Here is a 20,456-nt window from a genome sequence, read left to right as displayed (position 1 = left end):
GTGTTCAATTTGATGTGGGTACTTTGTGTTGGTTTACATACAAACACATGCCTGCTTTCAAATTCCAACTCTTCATTCAGACATATTCAAACACAAACACTACACACAAGTACACCATTGCTTTCAAATAGTAACATTACATACAGATACACTGCATTGAAATGCAAATACAACGCACAGAAACATCTATTCATGCACACAATTACTCTGTGCAAAAACATGCTTACATTCAAACCCAAACACTGCTCACAAATACAACCCTTCGAGGATGGGCACCTCCACCTTTGTGCTGGAGGGGCCCAACAAGAATTCTTGCACCACGGTCTTCTCTACATCAGTCCTGCCACTGGGGAAAAATTAACTATCATCAATAACAGAAATAGTGACATTAAAAGTATTGTGGATACCTTTAATTGGCAAAAAAAAAGAATCAAATGAAACAAAATGTTGAATATTACATATTTACCAAAGTATAATCATTACAGACTTCAAATATTTGTGGACTAGAATCATTACTAGGACAGTGAACTTTGCATAGGCCAAGGGAATAGCTGTAGCTGTAGCTCTTTTACATGTGATCAATAGCTCTCCCCGATTGAAAAGTAATTTGGTTCTGGGCAGCGTCTGACTAGGATTTGAAATGTATATTTAATTTTATTGATCAGGGTGTTTAACATCTACTTTGAGCTAATGTATCGATATAATCATTTCTTTGCCCCAGCAGGCTGAGGAGGTGGAAGTGATGGCTCCGAGAGGCGCCAAGCACTGATGACCTGTAGCACTCAGACTTCTTATCTTACACAAACATGTCATTGACTAATTGTCCCTCATTACTTGGAACTGTGCTCCACACAGGTGGTCTTTGAACTTCTCTCCTAATAATGGACGTGAAGACCCTGTTTTTTCATAAAAGCATGCACAAATTGGAATGTTAAAGCAGATTGCCTTACTAACACAATGTTTTTCTACATAGCGTCAGCAGTAATTTTTAACTTATTATCTGCACTATTTCCACTGATACTCATTAAATATTAATCAGCAATTGGCCCCCTCCTGCTCTTTCCCTCACCCCATCCCACCCCTATTTTTTTTCCCACTCCTTCTGATTCCCTTTCACCCCACTCTCTTCCTCGTATCTCTTACAAAACTCTTTCTCTGTGTCACATTTGTAAAATAGCAGCGCTGGTTTAGGAGATTGTTTTCTACCAAATGGAGTAACATATTTGTTTGTTATCGGGGACTAATATAGGCTGCAGAACCCCACTCTGATGATCATTACTTTCGTACCTAATGTATAATTACACATTTTTTTACATTTTACTGCATCTAAGTTATCATTATGTTCTGTATGATTTGGGTATCCTATTTACCATAACTTTACAAACATTGTCAATTTCGTTAGTCTGCTGATTTATTATTTATTTTTATTTTTTGAGGGGAGCGGCTTAAATGGCTTTTGAAATTACATGTATTCTCTTAGCTTGTCGAAGTGCTCTTTATCCACCATTTTTTTTATTATACTTTCTTACCCTGTTATAAATAGCAAGCTTGCAAATAAAGATTGTCAGAAAAAAATCAGGACTGCGTAGCAGTGGTTATGGTGCTTTGGGTACTCCAATAATACCATTTTCTAAAATCCAAAAACAAATGAAAATCCAATTTTTAAAATGTACACCAAATCACAAGTTGGAAAAACTGTTGTACTAAAGATTTCTTTAAGCTCAGCAATTTCGGGTTAAACTTTGCAATATAGTATTTGAGACTATTGAGTATCATGTCATGTAGTGATTTTTCCAAACACTAATGTTATATATATATTGCCTCCACAACACCACCACACCCTTATTGTCTGAGACTAATATTGCTGTCTGCAATTTCATGGTTGCAATAATGTTGTTGCTGTATATCATAAGGGCTTTAAAAGGCAGATCCCCCAGCTGTTAAAGAACTACACCTCCCATGTTGCACCAACAGCCTCAACACTGCAAGAGTATTGCAGGAATGTTAGTTCTACAACAGCTAGGGATCTACCTTTTGAGTATCTATGATGTTAACTAACTCTTCAGAGACAATATCGGAGTGGTACATCCTACGCTGATGCCAATGCAAATGACCGGCTCACTTTTATCTGAAATAGAAACATATCAGTCATTCTAGAAAACATGAAAATTTAATATAACCCATATTTTGTCTTCACAAGGCACTATTATAATACAATAGACAGTGTGAAAGCTTACATAGTATGAACAGCACCACCATGTGGTGACATGTAATAATGCTCCAGTAATGTAAACTGTGTGTGCTCCACTCGCCGATACATTGATTTCTTCTTAAGTCATAATAATTCTTATTTTATTTAGTAATGCGAAGATTAAATATTAACAAGCTACAATAAGAAACATCTGGCTGCGGGAGATTTTGCTGCCAGTTGCAATAGCAACGACTGTGGAAAACATCCACACTACGAATCTCAGCATATGTATAAAATAAATCACTTAACTATTTGTATAAAATAAATCACCCCAACGTAAATAAATATTATGATAAAATTAAGAATCCTGATATGTAAGCTGTATACATAGAAGCCGGATCTCTGCTATACACGCTTTGCATGGTATTTAGAATATTGCTGGTTTCAATTAGAAATCTTCAAGTCTAAATTCATTTTGTCTCACATAAGAATGCTGCTTTAGACTTGTCGTATATTAGGTGACATTGTTGAATGCTAATGTATGTGACAGAAGCTCCTATGCCATGGCCTTTTGGAGAAGCTTAAAAGTCAGCAGACTACAGACCTGGTCCCAGGACTCCCTAAAAAAGGTGTGTGACAGCAGCACTCAATGGATAAGTTATTTATTGTTACTTGAGAACTCTGCCGCACCTTCTGCTGACTGTCAAGAAGTGTGTTCATTTGCATAACACTTGTATGCAAATGAGGGCAACCAAATAAGTAGTTTAATGCATATATTACTGCTTTTTATTGTGTTTGAAAATGTTATTTGTATTATATAGTTCATGTATTAATTTTAATTGCTTAATTTCTATATGTTCTTTATCATTGTATTTGTATTATAGTAGTCACAGCAATCTAAATGTTATGAGCATATGGGCTGGTCCCAAGTAAAAATAAAGTATTGTATGTCAGTTACTTTTGGATCTTGTGTCCTGTGTGGAATTTTAGGGGTCCCAGTAACAGAGTCTTTGGACCTGTTGGCTGGTAGTATGACCCCCTCTAGCCCTGGGATTAATCAAAACAGCTGGGCCTTAAAACTGCAAGTGCCTTTGTAAAGACAGTAGAAATCACATTGCAGGCAGAGGTAGAGAGCACGCAAGCGTCCATAGGAAAGCATTATGAATGCTTTCCTATGTGACCGGCTGAATGCGCGCGCAGCTCTTGCCGCGCGTGCGCATTCAGCCGACGGGGAGGAGAAGAGGAGGATCGGAGGAGGAGAGCTCTCCGCCCACCGCTGGAAAAAGGTAAGTTTTTACCCCTTTCCAGAGCCCGGCGGGAGTGGGACCCTGAGGGTGGGGGCACCCTCAGGACCCTGAGGGTGGGGGCACCCTCAGGGCACTCTAGTGCCAGGAAAACGAGTATGTTTTCCTGGCACTAGAGTGGTCCTTTAAGGGAACGGGGTATAATTCCATTTTCCCTGCTGTAAGTTATCTATGTTTGTTATTGAATGTCATAAAAAATGGATACACCCATAACCCACTGAGTACTTTATGTTTCACTATGTATCAGCACGTGCATGAAAACTTATTGCAATGCATCCAGAGAAGTCCCAATTTGTTTCACGTGTACGTTGAGCTTTGTCAAAATGTGGTAAAAGCCATACCTCTTCATTGTCCCATTTCCCAAAAGCCACACTTGCTACAGCAGCTAAGATAGGTATCTTCTCATGTGATATTTTGTAAATGTATGTTATTTCATTACATGTGTGAAAAAATTATTAGTTGTGCCTAATATTTCCTTATCCCCTACTTTGTACTATATACAAATATATTCGGGACCAATACAAACTATTGTGTGGAAATCTATTCACAAAACAGACTTTACATAGGACACAAGGTCATGCGTTTAGACTGGAAAAAATAAGATTTCGTCTAAGGCAAAGGAAAGGTTTTCTTACTGTAAGAAAAATAAGGATGTGGAATTATCTGCCTGAAGAAGTGGTTTTATCAGAGTCCATACAGATGTTCAAAAAGTAAGTAGATGCATACTTGCAAAAACAGAATATTCAAGGATATAATTTTTCAATGTAGGGTAATAGCTGCTTGATCCGAGGATAAATCTGACTGCAATTCTGGGGTCAAGAAGGAATCTTTTTCCTAGTTTGTTCCAAAATTGTAAGTGCTTCAAACTGGGTTTTTTTGCCTTCTGTTGAATCAACAGCAAAAACAAATGTGAGGAAGGCTGAACTTGATGGACGCAGGTATCTTTTCAGCTATGTAACTATGTACTCTCATTCATTCATGAGCATAAAAATATGGGTCTCATGGCAGAAGTTATGCAAAGAATGGAGCCATCAAAGAGGGATAACTTCAAAAATATTTCTCTTTAGTTTCATCCTTCCTAGAGAAAGCAGGGAACAATATGGCAAAGTTAGCAAAATACCAACAAAGGGGCCCAAGAAAGGATCCACTTAGCTGGAGGAAGTTACATCTGGCTTCCTGCGCAATAAATTCATGCTGAACATCTACAGCTTAGAACTCTCCTTTGCCAAACACTATGACTTTAATTCCTTAATTACCACCTTCTCTCATGACCCAAGATGTATTTTCCAAATATTGAACACATTAGTTCATTAGTTGTGTTACTAAAAAGATTTCCAATTTTCTTTCTTTTTTTTTTTTTTATTATGACAGGGAATATAAAAAAAGAAAATCACCATTCCCAATGCTTAACCTATACTGAACCCTTTATCTAATTCTATGTTAAGCTCTGTTTCACCAAATACTCTTCTTCAGTTGTGCTACCCTACCACGTGGATCAGTTTTGAACCATCTCCCAATTCTTCATATCTCTTTTTTCTGTTCTAGTCTGTTTCCCGTCCATGATACTATCTCTCCCATTTTAAAAAGCCTACACTCAATGCAAATTTCACATCCAACTACAATACTATCTCCCTACTACCAACTGCAAATGATAGTCTTAGTGATTAAGGCAACATGCCAAGCACCATAACCGCAACAGCATGTTATGCCTTGGCCAGTTCACATTGTAAATAGTTTAACCAAGGCAGTGAGCAGGGCCTGACTGACCCTAGGTAAGAAGTTAAGTTATTCTAAAATGGTTTGACTGGTTACAATGGGGAGTGCCAAGGCACTCTGATACCATAACTACCACAGCACACCATAGAGATTATGGTGTTTGGAGTATTCCGTTAATGTAAGAATGGATCACTTCCCCAGGTCCATCTAGCAATTTGAATTATCAGTGAGATCTTTCAGTCCTGTGGATTGTTTCAAAATCTTTTTACTATTCTCTTGAAATAGTACACAGGACTGAAGACTAGGGATGTGCATGGGCAAAAAATTTGGTTGGGAAATTCAGGTAAGTAAAGCAATTACCGTAGTCTGCTTTGGCAATTCGGACCAATGACATTCGGTTCGGTTCGGCACTTCGGTAATTAGGTCCCTAACCCCTAACCCTAACACTAACCACTTGTTTAGTTTTTTCAGAAATCCAAAGCACTTCGGCATTTCTGAACTTCGGCACTTTGTATATTTGTATAGCTATTTCCATAATATAAACGAAGAAATACATATTGGTAGTCTATGAATGTTTCACACATATCAGATACACATTTGATGGATTTAGATAACCACCCATTGATATAGCTATATTACATCCATAGTGTTGTACCACTCATATTTGCAATTCAGTTATGACATTTAGCTCTTAATAATCTTGCGGTTATAGGGAAACATGACTACAATGAAGCTACAATGGTGGGTTTTGTAAAAGTTACATCAGTCTAATTTGAAAACTTCAAATTTAATTTGATTACGGGATAGAGCTACACAGCTGGAGAAGCACTCGGACTTTACATGTAAAACTAGAATTTAGAAAGAGTTTTATGACCGGCTTTGTTAAGCAGTAATTGCATACGTTTCTTTCAAAGAAAACAGAGTGACTAATAAAAGCTTGAAACTATGGTGGGCTTTAGATACAGACATCTCAAAGCAAATAAAGGATTATTTTACAAAGAGTAACCAACATGTACTTACAGTGTTAAGATGTTAGGTTTTAGATCTACATAAACCAAGCGCAATCATATAAGCTGTAGCAATATGTCTCCCATTGTCCACATAAAAATTACATTTCCATTCACTGGACAGCACCCTGCGGCTAGTGAGGGAGATCTTCAATTACCTTTAATTGGTAAATCCTCTTTGCTGGAATAATGTTAACAAGGTTTTTGTTCAAGAGTGTTTACACATTATATATTCTAAAATCTATACAAAAGGTGGATTAAACTGCTCCATTGTCAATTCATTTTTTGACAAGTGGCAGCTTTGCTTTAAATGTTTCAGAAATTATATAAAAAGGTTCACATTTGTCTTTTTTTCACTGCCAGATAACCAGATTTTTATGTCCGAGCAACAAATGGTAAGAATGATTAGCTTAGGATACCCTCTCCTTATGTCTTTGTCTATACTTTCCCAAGGCTTCCTATTTTCAGTCTCTAAGTCTATTAGAAAGGCGGAGAACGAGGACATGTTACTCGATAAGATCACACTAAGAAAAGCTTACCAGACTGGAGATGCTTCGGAAAAAGTAATGGGGTCTCCTTTAGAGAGTTACAAGATGGACAGTGGCAACGTTTTAAATGAAGAAGAAAGAAGCTTAAAGGTAAAACTACGTTTGTAAAACCAAACATTTAAATATTTTGGGGATGTTTAATTTTCCTGAGATGGTATGTCATCGAGATTACATTAAATACAATAGAGAAGTAATGTGCTTGTTAAAGTGAAAAATTCTTTAAAGGGACACTATAGGCACCCAGACCACTTTGTCACATTGAAGTAGTTTGGGTGCAGTGTGCCTGACCCCTTAACCCTTCAATTTAAAACATTGCAGTGTTAAGAAAACCTCTAGTGGCTGTCTATCAAACAGCCACTAGAAGCACTTCCTGCAGCTTCACAAAGTTTGACTCTGTGAAACGATGCTGGTCATCCTCACAGTGTGCACGAGGACGTCCAGAATATAGAAAATCCCCATAGACAAGTCTAATGCACATGTGCATTAGGTCCCCTTATCAGTTTATGTCAGCACCAAGGGACATGACCACTGGAATCAGGTAAAAAGTGTTTTTTTTTTTGTTTTTTTTTTTAAAAAACCTTTTGCCACAGGGAGGCCAGAGGGCACTACAGTGTTACTTTAAGCATGTTTGGGGATGCTTTTCACATATTGAATTTTTTTAATTTATTTTTTTAAATCTGTTACAATTGTGGGTGGTTTCTAATAGTGCAAACAATGAAACTGTTCGATAGAGAAATAATTTTGCTGTAACTACAAACATTTCACATACTAAAATGCAATTGATTTGTTTATTAGTAAATAATTATTTACTCACATGTAATTTTTTTTATATGCAAACAGCCAATCTCGAAAATAATCTACAACTAAGGTAGTTTCAAGTTTGGATATTTCGACACAAAATTTAAAATACAATAAAATTCATATATCAGTGAATATTCTGCTAATTTGGTTGCAGTTTTAGCGGATATATTAATCAAACTATGAACAAGTCCTAACTTTAAAATTAATCTTTATCTTGCAGAGTATGGGTACCCAAAATAATTTCTTCAATCGTGATGGCCTTCCACGTAGTATTGGAATAAAACAGCTTCCCTACCTCACGCTTAAAAATTCTGTACATCACCCAGAGTCAGAAGATCAGAGCATTGAATTAGCACAGGAAAGGAGAGACATTGGAGAGGATGAAAATGGAGCCAAGTTTCCTGTAGGACGAAGAGATTTTGATAGTAAGTATTTCACCCCAATATCATATATATTTTTTTTAATCATAAGTGTATTTTACTTTGTAATGCAATGTTGGGCACTTATTTTTTTTTGTGAAAAACCTGTAAATTAGGGGTGGGGAACCTTGGGCCCTCCAGATGTTTTGGACTACATCTCCCTTGATGCTTTGCCAAGTAGTCCAAAACATCTGGAGGGCCAAAGGTTTCCCCCCCTTGCTGTAAATAAACAAGCTTACCTTATTTTTTTTTATATAGCGCAAACAAATTACGCAGGGCTTTACAATGGGTGGACAAACAGACATGTAGTTGTAACCAGACAAGTTGGATACACAGGAACAGAGGGGTTGAGGGCCCTGCTCAATGAGCTTACATGCTAGAGGGAGTGGGGTTAAAGGATACAAAAAGGTAAGGATAGTATTAGACTAATGACAGTTGCAGAAGAGGAATCAGTCGGGAGCGATTATATGAATAAGTGGGTTTTTAATGATTTTTTTGAAGGAGTGGAGACTGGTTTAGAGTGCTAGAGTGTGCTATCCCCAAACAGATTTACTTTCCCAGCCCCAAGTCTCCCTCTGTACTTCTGCCCACTTCGCCTCCCATGACATCATGGAGCCGTCTCTTTATGGGCAATGCAGTTAAATGCTTCTCGTAGGAAAGAATTGAACACAATGACCGAGAAAATGCCTACAGACATCCACTAGAGACATGTTTGACCCTGCAGTTTCTACAAATCTACAAAGTTTTACATTGGAGGGTAAAAACTACAGGACCACCCAACTTCATTGAGATAAAGTGGTCTGTTTTTTTTTTTTTTTTTTTTTTTTTTAATGGTGCTGTATTTTAGCTATTCATTCACAGCGTATAAAGTCACTTTATTACATTAATTACTAACCAGTTTTAAAAAGGCACAATATTAAAACATAGCGGAGATTTAAAAAAAAAATAAAAATAAAAAAAATTAGATATATCAGCACCATTTGTTCATCATTTCTGCCTTTTCTTCAAAATCTATAGAAAATAGGTCTGTCTTCTGACAGAACAAAAATGAACAGAATTACAGTGCAAAAAAAGGAGTCAAAATGTATTCACTATTCTACAGTTTGTGGAAAATTTATTTAATTCAATCACATTCCTACTTGGCTTCGCTGTTGCATTGATGCTTTTTCTTGGCTGTAATAACTTTATACAGATGCAATCACTTAATAGTGTGTCGCTACTTTACTCTGGCAAACATTCTACTACATCTCTCCCAGTTCCACGACTTCCATCGTTTTCACCCTCCGTCACTATTGAATTTTTGCTCATGCATGAGAATAGATTAGAATTTATTGAAGATCATGTAAGATTGCTTAGGCCACTTTGGATCTTATGCCTTTATTTTAGATCCTGAAATATAAGTAATTTCATCAACAAGGTGTAACTGATAATCTCGTTTGAAAAATGTAGCTTTATGAAAAATGTTTAGCACAGTTGTGGGGGTTTTTTTTTTTTTTTTTAAACAACAACTCTTCAAAGATTGCAAGACTTGTTTAGAATGACTTAAAAGGCAGATTGTTTACAAATATTTAATGAACAATTCAATATGGAAAAAATCAAAAACAAAAAAAAAATCTAATAGTTTTGTTAACACTAAAATTGAAGTGCTACATTAAATTGCTTAAATATTAAAATGGTACTTTTTTTACATTCCAGTGCTGAGGTGCATGCTTGGAAGAGTGTATCGACCATGCTGGCAGATATGATGCACAAAGATTCCTCTTGAACACCGTTCTAACCGGAATTACATCCGACAAACATTTGCAATTTGTTACTTTAAAAAGAAAATCAAATGAAAAGTCGGTAATTGCTTTGTAAATTTATTATTGTAAATAAAAAAAACTGAGCAACACAAACAAGTATTGACCATTCTTACAAAACCTTCATGTAACGGTAAAATCAAAACATACAACAACACTGTACAACCCTGTTTAAAGAAACAAAAATAACTTACAAAATAACTATGTACAGAATTAAAACTACTGGTAAATCAAAATTACAGTCTAAAAAAGGTTGTTAACTTGGCTTGTCCTGCGATCAGTTTATTTTTAGTTGTGGTTTTACTGCTGATTCTTGAGGTTTGTTTAGAGGAGTCTTTTGGTTTTGTAGAGGTTAGCTGAGACATGCTTTTCTTTCCAGGAGGTTCATTGTCTCGATCGTTGCGGTTTTCACGGTTCATGTCTACTTTCTTCCTCTTTGTGCTCTTGGATGCTTTGCCTTTTCTTTTCACATCTGTATCACTGACATTTATGTTTCCAGAAACTGATTGAAGTCCTCGTCTTTCCACACGCACGTCTGCAGTGAGTGAGAAGAATATGTTAATTATGAAGCTGCATTATTGTAGTGTTCCTGTGTAACAGTCGATTCCATTTTATTTGAGCCACAACCATATAAATGTTTGAATTTGGTTTAAACAGATGGCCATTAATCATATTGTTCTGATTCGTGGTAAACCTTGAAATACAATATCCAGTCAGTCATGCACCATGACCTGTAACATGATGGTAATGGTAGCATATCAAATGTTCAAAACACATAAAAAGGGTTTCTCTTAGTGCAATAATTGCAGACACCAGATTTGTTGTCTTGCAAAGGTTGTGTACAAGTTGTGCTAACCAAGCACCTTTAAGGAGCAGAGTGCAATATACACACTTTTTTGTATACCTACCTATCCTAACAACTCCAAACAAAATTATTTACACATGATAAGTGGAGACTTTAACAAGTGGTTACAACCTTGCAGCCACCTGCTGATAAATGACACGCGAACCACACATCATGGGACGTGGCATGTAGCCTTTGAGGTTAGTAGATGCATGTACTACTTACATGCAGTTTCAGTAACCATATAGAGACAGTGGGGATCTTTATGCAAGTATAACAAACATTTTATTTGTAAAAACCAAGAATATTTTCTAGGCAAGCCCTACTAAGTCTAGAATATAATCCTCTTGACTCCACAAGGTACCTTTCATAAACTTATGCTGCACTACAAGTAAATCTAGATGACAGGTTTGAAAAGTCAATTGCTTTTTTCATACAGCTTTTCAATAAAAAAAGATTTGTTTTTGAATTAATATTCTACACTGGTCACATCTGCAACGAAGGGATAAAGTATCAAATTACCCATCATCAAGTACTTTATAACTGCTTCCCAAGGAAGTCACACTAACTTCTCATTATGCATTGTCAACATTGGTCATAAAGCAATTTAACCGTGCGGTCACGAATACCAAAAGCATTTTATGTTCATGTAGTCAAGTAGAATCATTTTCTAGAATCTTTTATAAACAATTAAGAAGACACAGGCACTAAGCACTGTGGCATATATGTATGGTGGCAATGAAGTAGTTAATCTGTTGTGTCTAGGATTTGAATGTGAGGAATTTTACATCTTGTGGTAGTTTGTCAGTTAGACCAGTTTCTGGGCAGAATTGATGGCACAGTTGTTTCTGGGGGCTGGAGCTGGCCTGGGATTGGTTGAAAGCAGCAAGCAGAAAAAGAGCGGGAAACTGGAACGGTATAAAAAGAAGCAGCACACGTTTAATCCAGTCAGAGTTGACTGCAGCAGGAACAGTCCAGGTGGACCCCTCCCTGTAGTTTTATTGAATTGTATTGTCCTGGTGTTATGAAGCATTGGGGCAAAAGTCATCCTACGGGTCAAGTTCTGAGGAAGGATATGGTGGCAAATGGTTTTAAATAAAAGGCAGTCAGGTTAGTTATGACTGACTGGCAATATGGTGGTTAATAAAGTTAAAAGTTTAGAAAGGTGGTTATATGGTTAGGGTTACAAAGTTATGGTTGTAAACCTCTTGAGCTTTGAATAAACACCATGACCAAGCCCATTGAAAAGTAATTAAACGTTGTCTGTGGTTATTGTGTGGTCTCACTTTATTTATACAAATATTGCCTACCATACATATATAGACTGAACTCTAACAGATCTGAATCCTCTGCTTGTTTAGGCCTCTGTTTACATGAAATCATAGGATTAAAATTTGACATCGCCTCCTTGTGGAATCTTTGCTAAAATATGTAGTGAGATTGCATTTTTTTTTTTTTACCCGGTAACTGACATTAATAACATACCATTGGTGTCTTCATCAAAACAGAGTACTGGAACAATCTTTGGTGCTGGATGAACACATGTAGGAACTTGGCTCATACTGGGGAAGTCACCTGGCTTTATTTGCATTGGGTTACCATCTTTATAGGTGCATGAAAACTGAGATTTGATCAGATTCTGTTTCAACTAAGGGGGTGTAAAAAAAAAAAAAAAAAGTTACAAATTCACACCTCTTTTATAACTTTTTTTAGCATTAAATAAATAAAACTGAACAAAATATTTACATTGAATCACTAAAGAAAAAAACTATAAAAGAAAGAAAATACATTTTTAAATACACACAATTTTTTGTTTTTAGACTATGTAAAATACACATAATAAATGTATATATTATGAATATTTTACATACATTTTAAAAACAAAAATGAAGTGTAGGTACACTGAAAACAGATGGTGTGTTGGTTAATGAAGACACGGAACTATTTGCCCTCAGTATATATTAAGGAATATATGGCAAGAGATATGCAAGTGATTGCTGCAAAGAATTTGCAGGAAAAAAAAAAAAAAAATGATTGGATGACTTAAGACAAGGTGCTGCATCCACTAAAGAAAGTTAATGTAAAGAAAGCCCCAGGGCCTGACAGCATTCACTTGAGTACGTGTAAAAGACATTATAGGCCACCCAGACCACTTCAACTCATTGAAGTGGTCTGGGTGCAATGTCCCTGTGCCCTGAACCCTGCAATTGTAATTATTGCAGTTTCTGATAACCCTGCAATGTAATTATGGACAGCCACTAATGGCATTTCCTTGTGGTTAGGCCCTATGTTTGGTCACCTAACTTATGCTGGACGTCCTCACGCTCTGCATGAGACCATCAGAGTAAAGCAAAACCCCCCGGAAAGCATTGCAGCAATGCATTCCTATGGGGAGGGCCTAATTATTTTTCCGCACAAACGCCTTAGCACCCCACATTGAAGGAGTTTGAGCACTGACCAGCGCCAAGGGACATCGGTACTGGGATTGGGCAAGTACAGTAAGGGTATTTTAACACTTAATTGCAGGGCAGTGGGGGAGGGTGGGTCACAAGGGAGCTATAGTGCTAGGAATACAGCTTTGTATTCCTAGCATTATAGTATCCTTTTAATGAGCCAAGTGTGGAAAGTTTTTCATCTTTCAGGATTCTTTTCGTTCAAAAATTGGAGGAAGGAATAGGTGGTTCCTATTTTCAAAAAGGGTTCAAAATTCTTGCCTGGAATTGATAAGCCTGTGAACTTCACTTTATAGATAAGAAAGTATCTGATGGATTACTACATTAAATTAAGGAATAATTTGCAGGAACTCATTGGGAAGCACATTGTTCTAGACCAGAGGCAGTGCACTTATATGGCCCTCCTTATTTCATAAATTATTTTTGGATGATTTGTGGCTTGTGTACTTTCTAGGGAATTTGTCTTTGGGGGATTTTATAGTCTAAAGAGGAGATGGGAGGAAGGAAGGATTGATGGATGGATGAATCTTAACTTTTTTTGTTTTTTTTTTATAGTGTCATGTCTGTAGGAAATGGAGATATCCCTAATGTTGCACTGCCTCTAACATGTAAGGAAAATCTCGCCCCATTTTATAGGTGTAAGGCTATTTTTTTTTAATTTGAATCTATGAAAAGAAACGGTGATCTAGCCATAGAATGGACAGAGGAGAAGGAGTATACATGAAATAGGGGAATGCTTTATATGAGAGAAAGTGTGTGTGATGCAGTCCCAGTCTGGAATACAGCTTCCCATGCCGGTTGGGTTCAGTTTAATAGTGTGTGTTAATCATTACATGTTTGGGGATAGAGGAGTATGGCCCACGTAGTGGGAGTCACCAGATGGTGAGCCAGACAATAACATAAAAATTGATTTAATTGTGCTTCTTTACTCTGCATATTTGCTAGATTTAGTTATTCAAGGTTTGGAAAACAGATTTGAGAAAAAGAGCTAATGTGTTTGTTAAATAATTTCAGAGATGGTACGGAGTGGGGGTCGGCATGGAAGAGAATATAGGAGTTTTAAAAGCATATTACTTTGTATTCGTGGGGTCTGCCAATGCAGGATATTGAGAGGGAATTCCTGTTTAGTAATAGGGAATAGATTTTCATCAGAAGGGGAGGTATATTACAATTCTTTAAAAGCCTGGACATTCTTCTATCTACTTCTGCCAAGTTAATACAGATATTTTACTTCCATATTACCCTTAAAAGACCATCTAAATTTGGACAGGAATATTAAAGGCTGCATACATTTTGAAAAACAGTAGGGCCAGCTGGTGTATCATTAGAACATTTTGCAAGCCATTAATATGTAAAGAAAACTATTCTACCTTGGGTTTACTTTCTTTAGTGCATTTCTGTATACGTTGACTGAGAGGTTTCGGAGACAACCCGCTACATTGCTCAGGTGACCTACAGAATGAAAATGTATATTAAACCAGAACTAATAATTTATGATTAGCATACAAGATCTGCATGTACACAGATTTATATCATTTTAGTACGACATAAAAGAGGAGGATTACAAGATAACTTTTACACAAATATACACTTAATCTATGGATTATGCCAAATCACAAGGAAATGTATAGACTACAAGATCTATCTATTAAAACTCAAAGTATATAAAACAAATGTGCGGATATCACTATATAGTTTGAATCACTCTGATATGGAAAGATATGGGTTTTCTGTAAAGGCACATTTGGGCTTAAACTTGTTTAACCCCTTAAGGACACATGACATGTTATGTTTATTCCAGAAGTTTGCTCCTTAAGGGGTTAAAGGACCACTATAGTCACCCAGACCACTTCAGCTCAATGAAGTGGTCTGGGTGCCAGGTCCCTCTAGGGTTAACCCTGCCTGCTGTAAAAATAGCAGTTTCAGAGAAACTGCTATGTTTACATTTGGGGTTAAGCCAGCCTCTAGTGGCTGTCTTCTGGACAGCCACTAGAGGCATATTATGCCTCCATCACGCAGAGAGTCAATAGGAAAGCATTGAGAAATTCCGCTCCGCTGGCGTCAGACGGGGAGCTGACGTCGTTGGGGGAGGAGTGGTAAGGGAGCCCGGCGGCGGAATAAGGAGAGTAAAGAGGTTTTTACCCCTTCAGCACCACGGGAGGGGGACCCTGAGGGTGGGCCACCCTCAGGGTACTAGTGTCAGGAAAAGAGATTTGTTTTCCTGGCACTATAGTGATCCTTTAAGGTGTATAATATTACACATAAGGCAAAAAAACAGTGTTAACTTTTATGTATATTGAAGTGCTTGTGCAAATGTGCTAGACTGATCTAATTTGACACCTCAATTCAAGTAAGTAAAACTGAAAAGGTGTCCTCCCCACCTGTCCCCCTCCACCCCACCACCATTTGTGTCAGTCACAGCCAGGGGAGGTGTGGCTAATAAAAAAAAATAAAAAAAATAATACAAATAATTACAAATAATAATACTCTGCCATTTAGGTTTTAAATCACTTTTGTTTCGGTTTACATAGCCCTAGCTACACCTCCCCTGGCTGTGACTGACAGCATGCATGAAACCAAAATGGTTTCCTTTTAAATCAGATGTAACTTACTTTAAAGTTTAATTTACAGAGCAGGAGATAAAAACTTTTAACTCCAGCAGGGTATAGAAAGCTATTAACAGAGCATGAGATAAGACATTCTAAATCAAGCAGAATTTTTAATAAAGGAAATGTAGACCATAGAGGACTCTTTACAGGAAGTGTTAAGGTAGGTGTGACTAGGGTTCTATAAACAAAGTGATTTAACTCCTAATGGCAGAGAATTGAGCAGTGAGACTGCCAGGACATGATCTATACACCAAAACTGCTTAATTAAGCTATAGTTGTGAATGTAGTGTTATATACACACACACACACACACCTAACACTACTCCTGCACATGACAAATATATACACACATACACACAAAAAAAGAATACATAATTTCTGCCATTTAAAACAATGTGTATGGGTGCACTTGAAGAAAAAAAGAGTTGGGGAGACTACATAAAACATGGGATGCATATCTGGAAAAAATAATTTGATTGGTATACATCTACATATTCAGCATAGCATTTTGTTACAATTGCAAAAACAGTCTTTCAAAGCTGCTGTGTTTAGAATAGACTCGTCATGTGCAGGAGGGGATATAACCATTTCAGAATTTAAAAAAAAATAGTATTTTATGTGTAAACAATACTAAACTTTAACTATTGTAAATGCATTTAACTATGGCTCAGCCTGCTAAATGTTTAGTGTGTGAATCTATGAACCTTAAATATATATGTTATTAGTAGGACCCTTTTAAGTCATGGATGATAGTGGATATGGTATGAATATATAAATTGGCCTTTATATAAATAGAAGAGGCGGAGCCAAGCAACTGGCCTAAATGGCTGCATTCTGCCCGAGCTCTGCACAAAACAACCACCCAGGGCCTGCTACCACAGCACTAATCCAACGAAAACTGTGCCAAGCAGACCCACAGACTGCTGTCAGCATAATGGGCTGAAAACCAAAAAAAGGCCAACAAACCGTGGCAAAGCATGAATATCGGCAATCTAGGGAGACAAGCACACAGTGCTATGGGCCAAAATATGGCCGCCTTTGCCGACGACTGCGCCAATATCTCAGATGACCTCACAACAGGAGTAGAGATTAAGCACCTACCACGGGCACCTCTGCAGATTCCCCCACAATCAGACTAGTCTCTGGTTACCACAGCGGTAACAAAGTAACTGCTGGCAGGGGGACTACAGCCCACCATACATTCTGACACGGCCCAAATTTGCAAAGACCTGCAGGGCCTGACAGGCCATCTGGGTACCTTGGAGGAAGAATCCTGCCAAAACACAAATACCAAACTCCTGCAGCAAGCAGTGCATGACCTGCCATAGCAGAATCTTACTTTTGACCAGCGCTTTGCTGCACTGGAAGATCAGAGTGCAGCCTGAACATCAAGATCAGGGGTATTGGAGAGGAAATACTGGAGGTCGAAATACTGCACTTAGTAAGGAGACTCATGCTGGTTCTCTTGCCTGCAAGGCAAACGAAACAAGTGACCATAGAGGGGATGTTCCGTTTACCGAGACCAGCCAAGGTTCCGACCTTATCACCAAGGGATCTCCTGGTGCGTTTTTAAAATCACAAGAACAAAACAGCAGTGATTAAAGCAACACAAACCCACTCACCTTACCTATTCGAGAACATGCAGCTCTTGTTTTATACAGACCTGTCAGGGTTCACGGTGGCTTGGCGACTCTCACTCGAACCATTTACAGCCCTCCGATTCCTACATAACATTGTCACCTGTCCCAGGGTGTCCACAACGCCCTGGAAGGTCAGTCTGCAGCTAGTGCCTGCGGCTGCTGCACCAGAGTCTAAACTCTGAACTTCGATTCACAGCCAGTAAACTCAAAGTGAATGCTCCAGCATTCCAACGTGGCAGTCGCTGCAAGTTCCTGGTATTTTTGGAGACTGGTCTGCAGATCAGAAGTTGAAGGAGGTGTGGCTGAGGGGCGGAGCCAGGACAATGATGCATCCAAGATGAGTCCAGTCAGTCAGTCACATTGACCTAAGGTAATGTGATTAAGCCACACTCCTTTATAAGCAGAGCACACCTTTCGGTCAGTGCTTGGCTGTTTTGTTGCCCGCCTCAAAATTACTAGTGTTTATTTCCTTGTGTTTCTGGGTTTTCTGACTTTGCGGATTGCGGTCTGCCCTGACCTCTGGACCATCTGACTGATTTCTGCCTGACCCTTCTTGTTACTACACCCGAGTTTCAGGATTGAACACTACCCCAGTGGTTTGTAACAAACAAATACAAATGGAGGGGGCCTCGCACAAAGCTAGTCCACCACAGGGACTCTTCTTCCACCATTCAAGACATACAAGATGCAAAAGCTCTCCTGCCCACCTTGGGGCTTCCGCAGGACTCCTTACCCCTTGTGGGAACAAACAAGGACCACATCTGTACCACTCTGTATCTGACTCCACAAAGGTGGCCTTGTTCGTCCCCTGACTGCCCGGGAAAGAGGCCTATGCAGCAGTCACTCTTGGACAGAAACAAATGGCTTGAACCTACCTTTTTCCAGCCTCCCATTGTATGCAGAATTAACTCTTTCAATGTTTATTTTAATGCTTATTTTCTTATGTTACAACGCATGACCGCGCATTACTTCAGGTTGCTCCTTCTAACTGCCTCATAGACAAGGGAAACAAAATGTAGCCTTGCTGCTCTTGATAGACCATATAGCTCAACCACCAAATATTGGTCCCACCGGGAACATCGCCATAATCCCAGGCAAGAGAGGACTTGGACCACGCAGTGGCACCATCAGTATTAAATAAAATCCTCAGCTCGTAGCCCATTGTTAAAAGGTGTCCGATGACCAGTTTATTATGCTCCACCAGTTCATATTGTCTTTCACATACTCATGACATGTAATGTTTTATATTGCGGCTATGACCTGAGAAAAATAAAGAACTTAAAAAAATACATAAATAATAAACAGAAGTAAAAATCTGTAATAAGCTGCTAACAATTTAAGCAATTGTTTAAGAAGGCTGAAAATTGTGTTTAAAAAAAAACAAAACAAAATAAAATTTCCCCTGTAACACAGACAGATGAATAGGTGATGGACGGCATAGAATTAAAACTCATTCAAATTACAGTATATAAATTGGCCACAAAGGACAACCACTCGTTCACAAAATATATTCTACACGGAAATTTGAAAAAGTGCAAAAAATACCTAAATAGCGTTACAAGAGAGAAGGCTCCCATCAATGTAGAATCTTCATCTGCACACAGCAGCTCTGCCTTGTTTTTGCTGGGGAGACATGCAGCTTCTTCATCCAAAAGAAGTAGTAACATTTTTATAGTTTCTCTATCAATTGAAGCAGTGCCACGATTTATTGCATGGATTCGAGGCTGCAAATAGATTACATTTCATCAAACATCCTCTTCAGTAAGAAGGGCTTTGTGTGCATTTACATACAAGCAATTAGTTTGTATAGTAGCACTTTCCCCAACAGTTTGAAAACTGCACACACTTCTAAAGATAAATGCTCTGAAGATACAGGCTTGTATTTTTTCCATAATGGAAAGATGAATGGTGGAAACCTGTGTCAGGCTTTATTAGTGTCATTAAATACATTGATTTTTTTTTGCCTCACACAAAGAATGATTATCATGGACATACCGTGGTCACAAAAGGATTAGCAATGTTGATGTGGCTACCTGTGTAAGGTATACCAACCAAATTTACATACACAAAAATCCTAACAAATGCCAATTAACCCCTTAAGGACCAAACTTCGGGAATAAAAGGGAATCATGACATGTCACGTGTCCTTAAGGGGTTAAAGACACTCGGTACAGACCGCAGGGCTGAAATTCAGTGTCGCTCCCCACACTCTGCAGGAAGATGCTGAATTCTCCCCATAGACATGCGTGCCCAGCGGCGATTAGTTGTCTGGTGCCAGCATGCCCAGCGGCGATTAGTTGTCTGGTGCCAGCATGCCCAGCAGCGATTAGTTGTCTGGTGCCAGCATGAGAGAGATTAAGTTACACTTTTGGCACAGGGGTTAATCACCGTATGTGCAGCGTTATTTTTCTTACTGAAACATTGTAAGAAAACACTGGTTTTGATAAGTTACCCTTGCATTTCCCCTTCCCAAGTCAAGGTTATATTAATAAAAAATAAATTTCCTCTAATCCAATGCAGAGACCAAGTTCTCCCTACAGCCAGATCCTCCTCTGCCCCAAGCTATTGGCATAGGGATGAAGGTGAATAACAAGCTGAGGAGAGGACATAGGCAGCACTCATGCCACCATTGGAATTCTTTTGCCAGCATGCTGACAGATGCCAAATATGCACAGAATTCTGGTTTCCAACTGGCTAATGAAGCCCCATTGATGCGGGGATGTTGAAAACCCATAAGACAAAGGCGTCCCCTTCTTTGTTGTATGGTATCTCTGACTGCATTGGAATTTAAAAAGATATTCCAAAACCGTAAATCTTTATGAAACAGACTATTTCATAAAGATTCCCAGTTTCTCAAAAATGTTTGAGAGATGACAGTCATTCTAAGAATGAGTTGTAAAAGTATAAAAAGGATTACTGCAACTACCATGACCACTTCAGTGATTTGAAGTATTCATGGTGGTAGAAGTCTTTAAATGCAGCACATTCAAAGATATTTGCACTTGTATGCTGGGGCCAGCACTTGACTTTGGCAACCCAGAATCTGCCATGTGTCAATTATGTGCCAAATTTACATCTCATCAGCACTCACTGCACATGGGCAGACGAAACAATCTTCTCCCTTG

At 38.2% G+C, this 20,456-nt stretch overlaps 2 protein-coding genes across 2 annotated transcripts in view; one reads left to right on the top strand and one right to left on the bottom strand.

The window, feature by feature from the left end:
- The first annotated feature begins 6,588 nt into the window (after positions 1 to 6,588).
- Positions 6,589 to 9,855, top strand: PMCH (pro-melanin concentrating hormone). Its single transcript, XM_063447204.1, has 3 exons — positions 6,589 to 6,856; positions 7,788 to 7,992; positions 9,682 to 9,855. Exons 1-3 carry the CDS (start codon positions 6,596 to 6,598, stop codon positions 9,729 to 9,731), a joined length of 516 nt encoding a protein of 171 aa, XP_063303274.1. The 5' UTR covers positions 6,589 to 6,595; the 3' UTR covers positions 9,732 to 9,855.
- The window catches only part of PARPBP (PARP1 binding protein), a 32,875-nt gene continuing 22,188 nt past the window's right edge, over positions 9,770 to 20,456 (bottom strand). The window contains exons 8-11 of the mRNA XM_063447202.1: positions 18,877 to 19,055; positions 14,453 to 14,534; positions 12,115 to 12,277; positions 9,770 to 10,320 (exon numbers count right to left, since the gene is read on the bottom strand). Coding sequence (XP_063303272.1) covers positions 10,022 to 10,320; positions 12,115 to 12,277; positions 14,453 to 14,534; positions 18,877 to 19,055 — 723 coding nt within the window. The 3' untranslated portion in view covers positions 9,770 to 10,021. The remainder of the gene's footprint in view (positions 10,321 to 12,114; positions 12,278 to 14,452; positions 14,535 to 18,876; positions 19,056 to 20,456) is intronic.

This window comes from Pelobates fuscus, chromosome 3 (genome assembly GCF_036172605.1).
Source record: "Pelobates fuscus isolate aPelFus1 chromosome 3, aPelFus1.pri, whole genome shotgun sequence".
NCBI classification, from domain to species: domain Eukaryota; kingdom Metazoa; phylum Chordata; class Amphibia; order Anura; family Pelobatidae; genus Pelobates; species Pelobates fuscus.
The sequence above is the reverse complement of the archived record's forward strand: the minus strand, read 5'-3'. Positions and strand labels throughout refer to the sequence as shown.